The sequence below is a fragment of the Bactrocera tryoni genome, chromosome 1 (assembly GCF_016617805.1).
Source record: "Bactrocera tryoni isolate S06 chromosome 1, CSIRO_BtryS06_freeze2, whole genome shotgun sequence".
Classification (NCBI taxonomy): Eukaryota; Metazoa; Arthropoda; class Insecta; order Diptera; family Tephritidae; genus Bactrocera; species Bactrocera tryoni.
This window is the reverse complement of record NC_052499.1, coordinates 89,824,043-89,839,437: the sequence shown is the minus strand read 5'-3', so window position 1 is coordinate 89,839,437 and position 15,395 is coordinate 89,824,043. Positions and strand designations below refer to the sequence as shown.

General features: G+C 37.3%; 1 protein-coding gene across 8 annotated transcripts in view; it reads left to right on the top strand.

Annotated features, from left to right (window-relative positions):
* Window positions 1-15,395, top strand: part of LOC120776707 (probable serine/threonine-protein kinase DDB_G0282963) — a 65,996-nt gene that overhangs the window by 47,291 nt on the left and 3,310 nt on the right. For 6 of the 8 annotated variants that reach the window (XM_040107634.1, XM_040107642.1, XM_040107652.1 and 3 more), the window contains 4 exons: window positions 14,082-14,157; window positions 14,934-15,000; window positions 15,078-15,191; window positions 15,260-15,350. In XM_040107634.1, coding sequence (XP_039963568.1) covers window positions 14,082-14,157; window positions 14,934-15,000; window positions 15,078-15,191; window positions 15,260-15,350 — 348 coding nt within the window. Of the gene's footprint in view, window positions 1-3,776; window positions 4,413-7,000; window positions 7,356-9,899; window positions 11,805-14,081; window positions 14,158-14,933; window positions 15,001-15,077; window positions 15,192-15,259; window positions 15,351-15,395 lie in introns of those variants that run through there. The other 2 variants (XM_040107624.1, XM_040107669.1) reach the window with 2 other exon arrangements.

The window sequence follows — 15,395 nt, the reverse complement described above, 5'->3', positions numbered from 1 at the left end:
TTTAGCTTATAAATGGTGTGTTGATTGCCTAAATGCACATATTTACGTACGCTTGGCAGTTTGTTTGCTCGACGTGATTAGCCTAAGTAATCAGTGCGCTTGCTGCGCGAGATTCAACGACCCTGACCGGAGATGGATAAAAAAGAGCATGTGTCACTTTAACCCTTTCGCTGCCATTAATTTTTAGACGCTTTAAAAGCGATCGCAAAGCGCACAAATGTTTTGTAATTTTAAACCATTTATTCAGTCGTTTTAATTTTTTAGTTATTGTCTGGAATGCAAACTGAAAAATACTAATCGATGAATTTCTATGTCCACACAATCCCTTCGTCTATTACTTCTCACTTTTCACAATTGTCGAAAAGTCTGCGGGACAATATACTTATGTACATATTTCTTAGAGTTTTCTAAGGGAGTAAACTGTGTGTTTGCTACCATGCTACTGAAAAAATAATTGTGGGATCGTAGAGGGTTAAAGAGGTAGGGCGGGAACAAGACATACATACTATATTTTATTTACACATTCAATTCGATATTTTTGACGTCGTGGGATCGAAATGCATTTTTAGTCCCTCATTATTAAAATTTGTTGCAAACCGGAATTGAAATATTCTTTATTTTCCAAAAACCGTTTTTAACAGGCTCGGAAATTTTCAAATGTATGACTATTAATGTCATGTGTACCTTAATATAAAATTCGTTAGACTTTTGTATTCACACTTAGGTACATGGGTACTAAGTATTTGGCAATAAACAAAAATAGTGCGATTACTCATTGTCTTTGGTTAACCGACAGAAATGTTTATAAAAGTATGTGCCCATTCAGACGATTTGCTCCAACTAAGCTAGTGCTGCCCATACACCAATACTACAGCACGATTTTCGAACTGTTGTTTTCCTTAGACAAACATGTGTATTGCGGGAGGGAAATAGTTTGCTGGTGCTTTATAAAAATTGTGCGAGCCGTGCTATTGAGGAAGCCTCGCTCAGTTTTCGTTTTTCCATCACTCTCTACTGTGCATTTGCTGTTGATCGGCGATTTAGCAATTAGACACTCAAACAGATGCTTCACACCCCACAGAAGTAAACAAAAACTCATGCTCTTTCAATGTCAATTTGCGAACAGCATTTTACAGTGGGGAATGTATGTATGTACATATGTACATATATAATATAATATTAATTTGTGTGTGGTGGCTCTACTATCAAAGCATTGGATTCAATATGCAAACGTTCATAGGCACATACATACATCTAGTAATATCTATATGGCTGGCTGGTCATCACATATCCTGTCAAATATTACTTTACCGAATTATATGTTTTCTGCTGCCCAGCTGCTGCAATCATAAATTTGCAAGCCGTCAGAAGGTGTGTGACTTCCCATTTACCTTTGCACTGTCCCTACTAATTCGCTTTATTCCACGTAGTTGGGTTCTCTGCGTAAGTTTTGTATATACTTAGGCGCTGTACTAAGTTGCTCAAACGCCCTGTGTTTCTTTGTTAAAGGACAAAGTCTTCCCAACTACTTGCGATGTACATGTACTGATGTCCACATATACAGCAAAATGGTAATATTTATTTAAATACACGTTTATGTACATATATACGATTGAAGAAAATTAAAGATTAAACAATTTTCGGACGCCTAGGAATAGCCGTATGCAGACGAAAATGAATGGAGTAATGCCACATTTTGCTTAAGTAAATTACATACATATGTACATAAATTATTGTAAAGAAAGGAGAGTGAGGCATCAGCTGATAAATTAAAAAAAAAATAAGGAAAGCTGTAGAATTTTCATATTATAAGCATGATTTCTTGCCCGATTATTCGTCGGTAAAATCGATAGAGACGATCTAACGATCGGTTAGTGGTTCTTAACTTTATGTTGCGCCCCCTCTTTACTATCCCAATAATATTTTAAATACAAGCTCAGGTCGCCAATAATTGCCAATCGCTCTCGGATGTGGAGTTCTTGCTCTCAGACACTCACTAATTTTCGAAAATTTGCTGTCGACTGAGAGAGAGTTCTTTCGAGCAGGCACTTAACATCTCTTAAGAGAACACTTTTCTTTCGAAAATGGCATCTTAGCATTTTCGAAAACATTTCAACAATAAGAAAATAGCAACTACGCTAAAGCATTTGGCGGCATCTACAACGACGACGTCAACTTTGGCATTTCATCCACAAAAAAGCAGTGCGGCAATACCCTCGTGCATTATAGTTCGATGTAGACGAGCTTCGCTTTGTAGCAAATTGCCGAACTTTGTGTTCGTGGCCATTTTCAAATGATGTGTTTTGAAAATTCTTATTGTTAGTGGTAATAGAGTGTCGGTTGTGACGGGTGAAATTTTATTATTTGCGTAGTGTCGACTGGATTGTAATCGTTAAAAAATTTAAAAATCACATAAAAGAAAAAACAGGAACTTGGGCGAATTAGAATTCTTGTTGCGAGCGATTGCAATAACTTCGCACTGCTGTTTAGAAAATACATGCAAATTCTGAAAATGAAAATAATGGAAAAATTTAATAATATGTGCAAGTGAAAATAATACAAATGGCGAATAAGTATTCGCTAGTGTTCGAAAATTTCGTGCGATCAGAAACATACACATATCATATGAATTAATTAGGGTATTAAAAGGTCCAAATTTGTCATATTCTTTGAAAAACGATGAAAAATTAAAAAGACTTTGAAATGTATGATTTAAAAACATGATAAATTCAATGCGAACAGTATTGACGCAAAAGCCCTACAAAGAAGGAACCACTAACTTCAAGAATAGCTACAGCTACAACAACATCAGCGACATCTAAGACAAAAGCCGTTTGCAAAAATAAGAAAATTTTGTCTGTCAGCGTCGCGATACATACATACTTACATACGTACTTAAGTACATAAGAAGAGCAATTTTTGCCAGGAGCAAACACCAAAAGTGACCCAACAACTAAACGAACATTGGCAATAGGAATTATTCTTAGAAATGCAGCTATTTTTGGTGAAGCTAAATTTTTCTACAGCATAACAACAAATATTTATTATTATTTACCAAACCCGACCGCTCAGTGAAAATAGGGAACTGAAACGAACCCCTGTGATCCCCTTCATCTATTTCGGTTCAGCTCTTTGCAATTTCTTGTTGATTTTCTCAATTTTTTTATAATATTTATTTGAGTATCATTAGACATTTTTTAATTAATCAATTCTTAAAGTATCCCTCTATTATTATGCATATTCTTTGAAGAAAGAACTTTGTTTTCTATTCTATTTCTTCACTTGCGTTGAACTAAAAATAGAACTTCCTCATTTTCCATAAGGTCAAATTGTGCTTCTGCATGTCTCACGAGGGGAGTGCTGCGAAATGAAAAAGCAAGAAACACGCGAAAGTAGAATGTAAACAAATGGTTCGCTGAGGCGTGCGTGTGTCGAGGTGCAAAGTAACATTTCAAAATAAGAAATTGAATTGAATGGCTCTTGTGTTTTGCTGGAGGGTGCATTCAATAGTAATTAGTACGCCACATATTTCTTTTTACAGCAATTATTTGATAAAAATTAACTGTGGATTCATCCATTCAATGATGCGGCTTTGACCCATGAGAAATTGCAATGATCATTCCGTGTTCTAAAAGCGCATCCTTGTCGAAATACTGTTCGCAGGGCAGCAAAGATTTAGTGATAACGATAATAAAGCAATAACATCTCTGTAATTTTAAATTAACGATTAATTAATGTTTCTTTTTACCGAAAGCTGAAGCATAAATTTTTCTTTGAAAGTAGAGTAAATTTGAGTTTACCGATTTAGAATAAGCGAAAGCAAAAACAGATGAACACAATAGAAGTAAAGAACTTAAACCAGCAGCAATCATAAGAACTTAGAATCGAAGGGACCGGGACCGTCGTGTTTAGAAAAACGGCAGTGGCAGCAATACAAAGAAATATAAACAGAAATAAAAAATGGCCACAACATTCTTGAATCGTTTTCATCGCGAAAAAAGTGAACGCCAGGGGTTGGTGGCCGCAGATAGTAACGTCAACACTAAATCGAAGAAAAAAGACAAAGAAAAAGGTAACAGTGGCGGAAAAGCTGCTGATGGCACAAATGACGTTGGGATCATATCGGCGCCGCCTACACATTCGGCTGCTGCTTTCGCCGCGTCAACGGACATGACGAACTCAGTGACAGAAAAATCGGACGCAAAAGCAACAACAACCTCACAGCAGCAGCCAGCGCGTCAACAACGCCGCTACATACGCAGCGCCACAGCGGCGAGCGTAACGCAGCTCTTGTCGGAAAGCTGTAGCAGTCTGTTGCAGCGGTTCCGTCGTCATCCGAGCGAGCGACCCGATAAAAGTCAACATCAACAGCAGCAGCAGCAGCAGCAGCACCAGCACCAAAAACGAAATCGGTAATGTTCTGCACGAAAATGCAGCGAAGAGTGCAATGCAATTAAAATAAATAAATAAATCATGACAGAAAACGACTCGCCGCTCGCTAACGATCACGTTCGTACGTTCGGGCGTCTGATCGCCATCACTGGTGTCTGCGCCGTTAGTGCGTTATTGTCGTGGAGCGAGTGTATCTGCCTCGTGCGGTCAGCGTTTACGTGCAGAAGTATGTATGTGTAACCGTGTACCGCCGCGCGATGCCGACCTTATTTCAGAAGTTAATACGGAAAACGCGTTATGTAAATTCTGATCACTTGTAATTTGGGAAAACCCAAACAATGTTCTGTTGTAACTACTTTTAAGTAGTCATGATATGCGGACTTTTCATTGAAACGATTAAAATAAGTCAAATAAGGCTGATCTCCGTCTAGCTGCGAAGGTCGTAGTATTACAATCCATTTCAACGTTCAAATATAATAATTGCAATTGTTAATTTTATCATCTGGCCGCCAATTGATAGAATTGCAAAATTATTGCGTGATAAGTATTTAGAGACTTTCAACTTTGCGCGCTGAAGTGATCCTTTAAAAATAGCACTTTTCACTTGCACACCACGAACACACTTTTACCATCCCTCTCTCTACACCTCTCTCTTTTTCTCTTTATTGTTAGAACGAATAGTATCGAAAGCTTTCAGAAGCAATTCCATCCGTCGTAGTCGCCTCTTTGTATTATTTCTGTCTCCGATTTAACTAAAATTTCTTTTGTTGCTGCTAGAGTCGGAAATTATGTATCTGACGGTGCGTCTGTTGTTCTTGATGAGTCTTAACCCAGACAAAGTTATGGTTTACAGCACGAATTTCAAACCAAATAGAAATGTGCGTTTTGTGGCGTTTTAGTTCAAGGTGCGATTCTTTTTATAAATTATAAAGTGTATTTCTTAATTTACCAAGCGCCAATGAGGAAAATAGCGTGTGATGTTGCCATTTAAATGCATATACATACGTACATACATACATATGATATATGTAATATGTACCAAATAAATGCACATGCATATAATTAAGTATTTCTTTGTCCTGACTTTGATAATTGCGCGAGCACCGACGATGATCTGACGCATGCGGAATTAATTAAGCTTCGAAGCGTCTGTATTTCCTGGCCGGAGCATTTTTTATTTAATTGTGTAATAAATGTCATGCGGAAATTATATTTTATAAACGTGCCCGTACCTGACACTTATCTTATTTAAGATGCATTCCGCAATAATTTATTTCCCTTATTGTTCCAGGAAGAACTAAGAACCACGTTACGCGTCAAAATTGTATTCTTTTAGTTCCATACTATTTCTAAACAACAGATTAATATTCTTAAGAGACATCCAGAAAAAAGACAAAGCACTTCCTAATACTCCCACATTCTTCAAATGTGCGCACTTTTGAATAAATCTTGATTGAAGAGAAGATTACTCCGACATCAGAATCATAATCATGTTTTTATGAGTTGTTTGGTTTAATTGCCGAGAATAGTCAGCTTAAAATTTCGATGGAAAATAATAATATTTTAAGGACATCTTACTTAAATTTACTTAAGACCTCTGTCCTAATTGGTAATTATTTCTTAAAAGTGTGCCTTTGTGCAATCGTCCAAAAAATCAACTTGTTGCCGAGCGCAGAATATTATTCCGCACTTTTTAACAATGCGGAGCTTTTTTCCCAAAAGATTGGAAAATGCACAGCTTTAATAGCCAATCGCTCGTGGAAAACTGTGCGAAACGCCCCCAGTTAAGGTGTCGTGATATTATCGTTCCTTCAGTTTTGGTTCTCCTTCATGTGTGCTCCCCAAAACAGCTGTATTCGTAGCGGGCACACACAATTTTCACACAATATTTTTATTATTTTCTCAACACACTTACATAGACAGTATATATGTATGTATGTATGTATGTACATATATGTATACACACATTTGCATGTATGGGCGGGCTGTATGTTAGATCGTGAAAAAGGTGCTTGAGAATTTTCTTTCTGTGCCATTTGGTTCAGTTAATTTTTGCGTTTACGGTGCGACGTATCTGTAGTCTAGCCTCCCAAAATCGTGTGATCATTTGACGTTCGCAAGCAATAGAAAAATTCTGAAAGCAGTGCGTTTAAAGGCAAAGAATTTTCGAAGTTCAAATCAATTATATTATATAAATGATATTATACATATGTATGGGCCAATTATTAAGTGATGTATATGTATAATAAACTGCTTTCAGTTCGAAGACGGATAAACATTCTTAGATATATATGTTTGTGTATATATGTACGTACTTTTGGAATGAATTTTATTACCTTCACCTAAATCTATAGACTGCATAGATTTTAGGAAATGCTCATATATAATATATGTATGTATGTATACATACGCGATGCGGTGCGATCTGTACGCCAAAACACATATGTGTTAAGTGATCGTGTTGAGTGCGCTCGGAAGACTTGCGGCAGTGGTGTCGTTTTCTGTGATGTTTAAATGAAAGACTTAGAAATTTGTAATTCATATATACTTAAGTAAATAATAAGCCTACAACAAATATATCCCCACAATTTTGTGTTGTATACCACAGTGATATTAAGAGTACTGCGACCGACGAATATCGGGATACCAGTAAGACGCCAACAAACTTCGATAATAACAATTCAAAGTCGGTAAAAAGTCGCGAAAAGCTTATAGAGAATTGTGAAGCTGCTAGCTACAACAGCAGCGACCGTAATTCGATGTGCGATCGTAGACGTTATTATGGCGGTGGAGGAGGAGCAGGAAGTGGCTATTATGCCGGTGGCGGAGGCACCAGTACGGGCCGCTATCAGAAAAGTGCGACTGCAGTGTCCGCACTGGATCGTTTACGCTCGAACTTAAGTCCCGTTACGTCATATTATAAGCCGCTGATGCGTAGCTTTGGGAGACGTGGTGACGATGATGTTAGTATATAAAATGTGCAGAGTTGTATTTTGGAAATAGCAAGTTTTCGAATTTGTCATCCCTTTTATAAAATACTTAATTCGATAAAAATAGTTCGTTGACAATCTGTATTAGATGGCGTCTAGTGTTGATCAGCATTCAAATTTAATCGAATGATTCATTTACCACATTCCCACACGCGAAAACACAAATAAATATTTCCAACGTCTGCAGGCCATTTAATGGATGAAAATATTTCATATTCAAAAAGACGTAATTTTTTTACCTTCATGAGATACATATACATCTATGTATGTATATGCCAAAAATTTGCATTGTGTATCGATATATACATACATAAAGGCCCATCTATGTGCATCAAATGTACTGACTGGCCGACCCTTTTGTTCTTAGATTTACTGAAATATTGAACTTGTTCCGGCAATACGGTCGATATCCGACCTCATACATACATATCTGAATCGTAAAGAGACCGAAGCTGTTTCTACTTGCAGCTTTACACAAAAACGAAAGTCGGAGGTATTTTTTGAAAAGTATGTAATACAGTGCGTTTAAAAAATGACGTTTTGTTTTCCAAAGTGTAGGCAGCGTTTATTTGGAAAAATTTTGTAATTAAAGAAAATTTTGTTGTTCTGTCGTTTATTAAATACTTCCTCCAATCTCCGGTGTTGTCTATCATAGCCTGACATCCGTTGAAACCAAGTTTTCCGTATGTTCCTCCAGGTGTATTTAACTAGCCGAAATAAATCTTTTGTGGACGTTAAATATTTTCTTATGTATTTGCTGTCATTGAATCCCAAGCATTCTCTTTCGGTTCGGTGTCTGCTGACTGACCGCCAATCAAAATAACAATATCGTTTTCTTGTTTCCAGTTCTAGTCTGCTCCTGTGGTCTTCTTACTGTATCCAATCATAGTTGTCTTTACTGTAAACATTTCAATTGACCTCAGTAAAGCCTTTTTTAATTTTATCATTCTAATAGCGTTCTAAGAGGTTTTCTGAGAGGCATCTCAAAATCCCAAATCCATAAGTAGAGAAGCATCCGAATCTTGCAGCTTTTGGGGTTGTTAAACACTCCTTTTAATAAATTTTTGTTCATTTTTAGTCAAACACGTCTCAAGGCGTTGAACAATACCAAAACTGACTCATCTTTTAATGTTACATTCATAGCTTCAATAACGGTTGATGATTTCCTGCGCCCAATACAACCTTTTTAAACGTAAAAGTGCTTCTTAGAAAATATATTTGATTACAGTAATTATTATTATATTATTAGTATTATAGTTAGGAAAAATAAATCGACACGACACGACATGACAAAAAACAAATAGTTTTCTGCTAATTGATCGCGCAAAGGAAAAACGTTATTTTTTGAACACACTGTATGTGTAGTTTCAACGAATTCTGTCGTCTTGCTTTTCTCTTTGGTCTAAATATAAATACTATTTTCGAAATAAATGTTTATTCGCAGTTTATATTCAAGCGAATATGTATTTCTTTTTAACATTTTTGTTTTGATTTTAAAGAGATTTTGTTTTTTCCTAGTGTATTTTGTGAAAAACGCTGAGAGGTCTCACACCATAATATTAATTTTTTCACCGGGGGTTAACTCTTACCTGTTTATACAAATGATACAAATGCCTATCCACTGTTTTGTTCTAAAAAATAGTAATTTGTACAGATGTGTTAGCTGGTGAGACAGCAGGGGGGTAACCATTTGTTGAACCTTCTATCTTTGTATCTTAAAGATGACTAAATTTGTATTTATCAGAATGAAGGGTCGACTAAAGTAACCTGTTGGATATGTTTTGCAATTTGAGATCGATGTAGTAGAATTATTTGTCTGCACTGAAGCAGTTTTCTTCAATGTCTGCTTGTTTTTGTTCTCACACATTGCTGCCCCCCCGCCACACACTTGCCTGAGGAAGGATACATATGAGGTGTGTGCAACAACTTAGACAAATACTTTGGTAGGTAATGTATGCATACTCCCTCAATGAGGTCTGAGTTGGTGTGGCGCATCTGTGTTCGGGTATTTTACCCACACAAATTGATCGCAATTTTATTTCTGTTAATTCGCCTGTATTCATTATATGCATGTATATGCGTATTTCATGAATATACATATATATTTTGAAGGTCGATTTGGGAACATTATATTGGCCGCGGCTGTTCTTAACTACATAATACACGACATTTGTTCATGGGTACCTGTTCAGATGAGAAATTATGTTATTTTTAATTACATACGTACATAGATGCATACATGTATTGGCATATTTTCTCTTGATGTGCTTGGCAATACGGAAAAATTAGACATATGTATATGTACGCACCGGCTAATCTAGTGTGAGCTTAATTGGTCTTACTGAATATGTAAATACTCATAAACATATTTTTGTTATTATTGTTTTACATGAAGCTTATTATCCTTCTAAATTTTGGGGACGATACTTATTTTGCTATTTTCAAAATACAAACGTAACGGTATAGCACAAAATCAAAAAAGAAATAACTATAATTACTTCCTCTTCGCGTACATAGAGAAAAGACACCGACAAAGACAAAACTCCCACTGCAAGTGGTACCAGCAAGCTTTCAGCCATCTCCCGTCTCGAAAACAAATATTCGGATATCCTTGATCGTCATAGGCATCACGAGGACGATCGTGACAAAACACTCGAACCCGATGAGAACCGAAATCCTCTGTCCAAATCAGCGACTTCGCATCAGCTGTTGGGCGTTGGACGGCCAAAGTTGTCGTCAGGTTCGTTTAATGCGGTCGATCGGAAGGAACGCACACCTTACCGCCTTGGCCGAAATAAGACTAATCGGTATTTAGGGGATTCGAACGACAGCGGTTATGTAACGAGTACCAACGGCAGTACGCGGGGTGAACACACGACGCTCCTCGACGAAAATTATCCTCTAGATTATGGTGGAAGTAGATACCGGCGAAATTATGAAATGCCGCGACACCATTTAGAGAACTACGAAGCACTAAAGGCTGGTGGGGCGATGGGATACTCGCCAGGGTCTAGCCGTAGCGGTCGTGGTGCGGAATATGCCGCCGGTTACAATGCACGCAGCTACAGAAGTCGTGATGTGTACGATGATTATGGTGGTGGAGGTGGTGGCGGCAGTTCCCGCAGCAGACCTCATGCCTACGGTCGAAATAAGACCTCGGAAAATCTATTACCATCCGCTATAGAAACAGTGTCTAGCGCACATGCTTCTTTCCGTCCAGATTGTGAAGATTATGGTGTGCCGAATTCACGGAATCGGTTTGCACATCGACGCAGAGATAATATGACGCAACGTTTGCCAACACGGAGGGAAGAACTCACCGATGAAGATCGTGAGATACTTAACGATGAGCGGTCGTCTGCTGATAATGCCGCAATCCTACTGCTTCTCAAAGAAGATAATCAATATCTAGAAGCGCGGAAATTCGAAGAACGTATGCGTAGACGCAAGGAGTTACAGCAGCGTGTGTTACGTTATGCGCAAGAAGATGCTGCTGCTGCGGCAGCTGAGAAAATAAAGTTAACTAAACAGAGTGAGAAGGTAGCCGAAACTGAAATGACTGAGGCGAAAAGCTCAAAGCAAGAAGACAATGTCAACAATGAAGAGGAAGCATCGAATGCTAAAACAACACAGAAGACAACAAACAATCACAATAAAATAGCTAGTCCAATTACCGATAGTGACAGTTCGTCGGAAAGTAGCTCTGAAGAATCCGATAGTAGTAGTCAGGGAGATAAACCTATAACCACATCTACTCCTAACACAAGTACTACACCTGCAACAACTGCTGTTAAAGACTCTCAAGACGATGCCACAGTCGCTGCAGCTACAAATGCCAATATACCAAACTCGACGTCAGCTTCTGGCTCCAGTGTTACCGCACTACATGCAGATCGTAATAATAATGACCTCTCTAAGTATAGACCAACCGCTGGTACCAACTTCAAATCGACTCACGGACTCATGCATTCATCGAGCTCTGGGGCTTTGGCGTTTGGTGGCATTAGTGAACGTCTAGCTGCGGGACGCTCACAACGCTACCAACCGGTTACGTCTTCACGCACCGCTGCGCTATTGGCTGATTTAGACACCATACGGCCTACTGCAGACAGCAGCAGTAGTCGTTATCAGCAACACAAGAATGTTTTAAGCGATTCATACAAATCGTCGTATCTTTTCGATCCATACTATTCATATGGCGGTGCTGGGGGATCTAGCGCTGCCGGCAGCCGCCGTACAGGAGCAGCCGCTGGCCCCTCATCGTCCTCATCGGCTTATCAACGCCAGCAGATGCATGCTTATCAGCAGCACCAGCAGCAACAACTACATCAATATCAACAACACCAACACATGTTGTCGAAGAGCGCCACAAGCGCGGCACTCTTCCAGAGATCGCGCATTCCAAAAACCCTCTCAGCCTTTGTAAGCTAATTGTTGATTGTAATGTGTGTGAATTGATATTCATTAGATCGGTAGCATTCCAAGTATTCCACTTTGTTCTGCCATGGCGTTCGCTGTTGCTTGTTTCTGTGCTTGCTTGCTTGGCTACTGCAAACTACTGCATTGCATAGTGCTGTAATTACACGCGTATTTTATTTATTGCTTGATCCTGGCGTCTGCTTTTCACCCCGATTGTGCCACAGTGTTTGTACAAAGGGAGGGAATATACCTATCAAAGCAAACTAAACATAAAATGCGGAACACTGGAGGTGATCACTTAGTTGTTGACGACTTGTCAAAGCAGTTTTCTGTAATTATCAAAAGTAATTAATGTTTTTCCTTCCATAGTTGGTAAATATGTACATTGAAGGGAGCAAAATTGGTTAGTCAATCTGACTGTCCTCTAAATTTGATGTGTACGCGGCGCAAAATTATATTCAACCATCGCAAAGATTAAGCTAATCTTATATTGGGGTGCAGTTTTTATATACAACACTTCCTGCCTCCTGCTATTGGCTAGCAAAAGTATTTGCATGTATTACACTTTTGGAAATAAGTCAAAAATTATACAAATAAGTTAATTAACTAATTCATACTAAATTACACATTCACTCTTTCATATTATACTATTTAATTCGCTTGCTATTTATATTTTTTGTGAGTGCAGTCGCAGAGATCATACATGTATTGTAGCACACTGCCTAGAGAGGAGTGTACGTTTGTATGTACATACATACATATGTATGTGTACATATATGAAATTTTACAATGTTAAAAATTTTTAATTCGGCATATTGCAATTACAATATGGACGGATCAGACCCCTTCATGAGTTTGCGTATATGTACATACATACTTATGTGCGAATATGCAGTTTATATTTGATATCTCACGAACGAAATCCATGAGATTGAACCATATAAGAACTCTTTAGTTATTTATGTTTATCCTTTAATTTTATCAAAACTATAGAATTTTTATAAAAAAATTACTTAATTTCAATAGGAGAGCTGTAGGTTGCGTTGAAAGAGAAAATCTTTCTTATTCATATACATATACATATATATATATATATATTATATATCTACTATATTTACATATGTTGATCGTGTACCAGATATACGAGTATGCTAGTAATGGATATTTATCCCATATTCTTCGCATTGATACAAATTAACTCCCCACTTTGCAAAGATTTACTACTTTTTCAAACACTCTATAAAAATGTATACGTTTTCTTTTTTGTTTTAACTAAAGCAAGATCTCTTTCGTGATAAGTTTGAGTTAATTTTCTTTTATTGTTGTGTTTGCATTAAAACTAACTATATACGTTTCTTTACGTTTGTAATATACATTAATATTTATACTAAACACATAGAATGAAAAATGTTTTTTGTAATTAAAAAAATAAATTAAAAACACCAAATCAAAAATTTGTCCGAACTATTTTCTTACCGAAAAAACGATACGTATTTTTCTCGTGTTTTTTTCTGATTATGATGATGATGATGAAAATCACTTGATGTGGGTATGATGAACGACTTGATGTTGATGATGATAATGATGATGACTTATTGATAATAATGATGATGAAATAACGAATTGGTGGTGTTGACATTTTTGCGGAAACGGCTGTACTATATACACATTGCTAATGGCATCAATGATGATAATGGTGGTGATAATACTTAAACGGTGTTTGGATATGTGGTGTCCACGTGGGATGATGATCACTATGCAATGAACTCTGTTCTATGATGATGGACGAATGATTTCTTCACTGCTGCTTCATGTCAACTGTGTTGCTCTCAATGGTGGCAACGGAATTCTGGTGGCGTATGCTCTTATGCATATATACCTCTGTCTTTCTACGGGACGGTGGATTTTTTTTTCTTTTTTTCTCTGTTTCTTTTTTCTTTTTCTCTCTTTTTCACATGTATGTTTATCCACGACTGAACCCTGTATCGTTTTGCCAACGGGCCAACCAATCAACCATCAACCAACAAATCAAACAATCGATCTCGCGTGCAACTCCTGCGGATTTCGTTTACTCTACCATACACCACCAACGAACGAACTCAACTTGTATCAACCAATCAACCGCGCCGCCACAACAACGCCACCACCACCACGACCACCACGACTAACAAACAAACCACTGCCCAAACACTTGCTGACGTTACCAATAATCTGCTCCAACCGAATCTCGAACTTGGTGCATTCTGTTGCGATCCGCTCACTTAACTCACTCACACACAGACAGCAAAGCCCGTCATACAAGATGATGCTGATGGCCACTTGATATATCACAACGGCGATATACTTCTTCACAGATGTTCGTGGCAACTTTTTGTTTTCTTTCCTTTTTATATCTAATACATGAAAATACATAATTACAAAAGAGAACCTTACAAAAGTATTCCAGCTAGAATTATATTTAAAACGATGCAATTGCAGTTTAGAGATGATAGGATCGCCAAAAATAAAAACATTATTTTAATGAAATAGTTGGAATACGAACGTACATGTGTACGCATGAGTATACCAACATCCATAGTAATACTTTAAAATGTTGTTTTTATTTTTGTCCATGCAAATATGTATAAATATGTATGTATTCGATGAAACGATTTCTTAGATGTTCAAACGCGGTCTCTGAACTGTTATCCAGCCTTCATTTCAGTGTTTTTTAGTTCTTTTTCTAATAACATTCTATTGTTTATAGAGACCACCGCTAACGGTTTCCTTTCATTTATTACTTTTGATTTGGGCCCGTCTCAAAATAATAAGCGCAATGTTTTATTTGTATTTCGAAGTTTCTAATTTCCTTGGTTAAAGTAGCTGTTTGTAACATTTCAACTGTTAAACGCGATCAGATTCTTCAAATGTTTTCTTTTTCGTAAATACGTAAATAAGCTGGAGCTCAAATCAAGTTTAATTTAAAAATTATTTCGTAATGAGAAAAGTCAGGCGACTATGTCTTAACCACAGTAGTTTAGGTAGCGAGCAAAATATAAAGAAGAAACTAAAACTAAAATAATTTCTGCATCGCATTTTGGGCATTCGAAGTTCTACTAGATTTACAATGTTGTCCTTTTTGCGAACTTTCAGATAAGATTATGGCTACACTGGGCGAGGGAACGTTCGGACGAGTCGTGAAGGTCAAGGATATGGAGAGGTATGTTGAACAGTTTTGAATATTTTATGGGTAGCTAAGGATGTATTTTAACAACATATTTTACAACAAAATATTAGGGACTTTTGTATGGCCTTGAAGATCATCAAAAACGTGGAGAAATATCGTGAAGCTGCGAAGCTGGAAATTAACGCTTTGGAAAAGATCGCTCAAAAAGATCCACATTGCGAACAGTAAGGACAACTTATTTACATGTGACTATATATTAAAACGTGACATTTTCATTTTCACTTTTTTACAGTTTGTGTGTGAAAATGATTGATTGGTTCGATTACCACGGCCACATGTGCATCGTTTTTGAGATGTTGGGTTTAAGTGTGTTCGATTTTTTGGTAAGCTTCCTTCTTATTAACTTTCCTTTCAATTAATTTTATAAT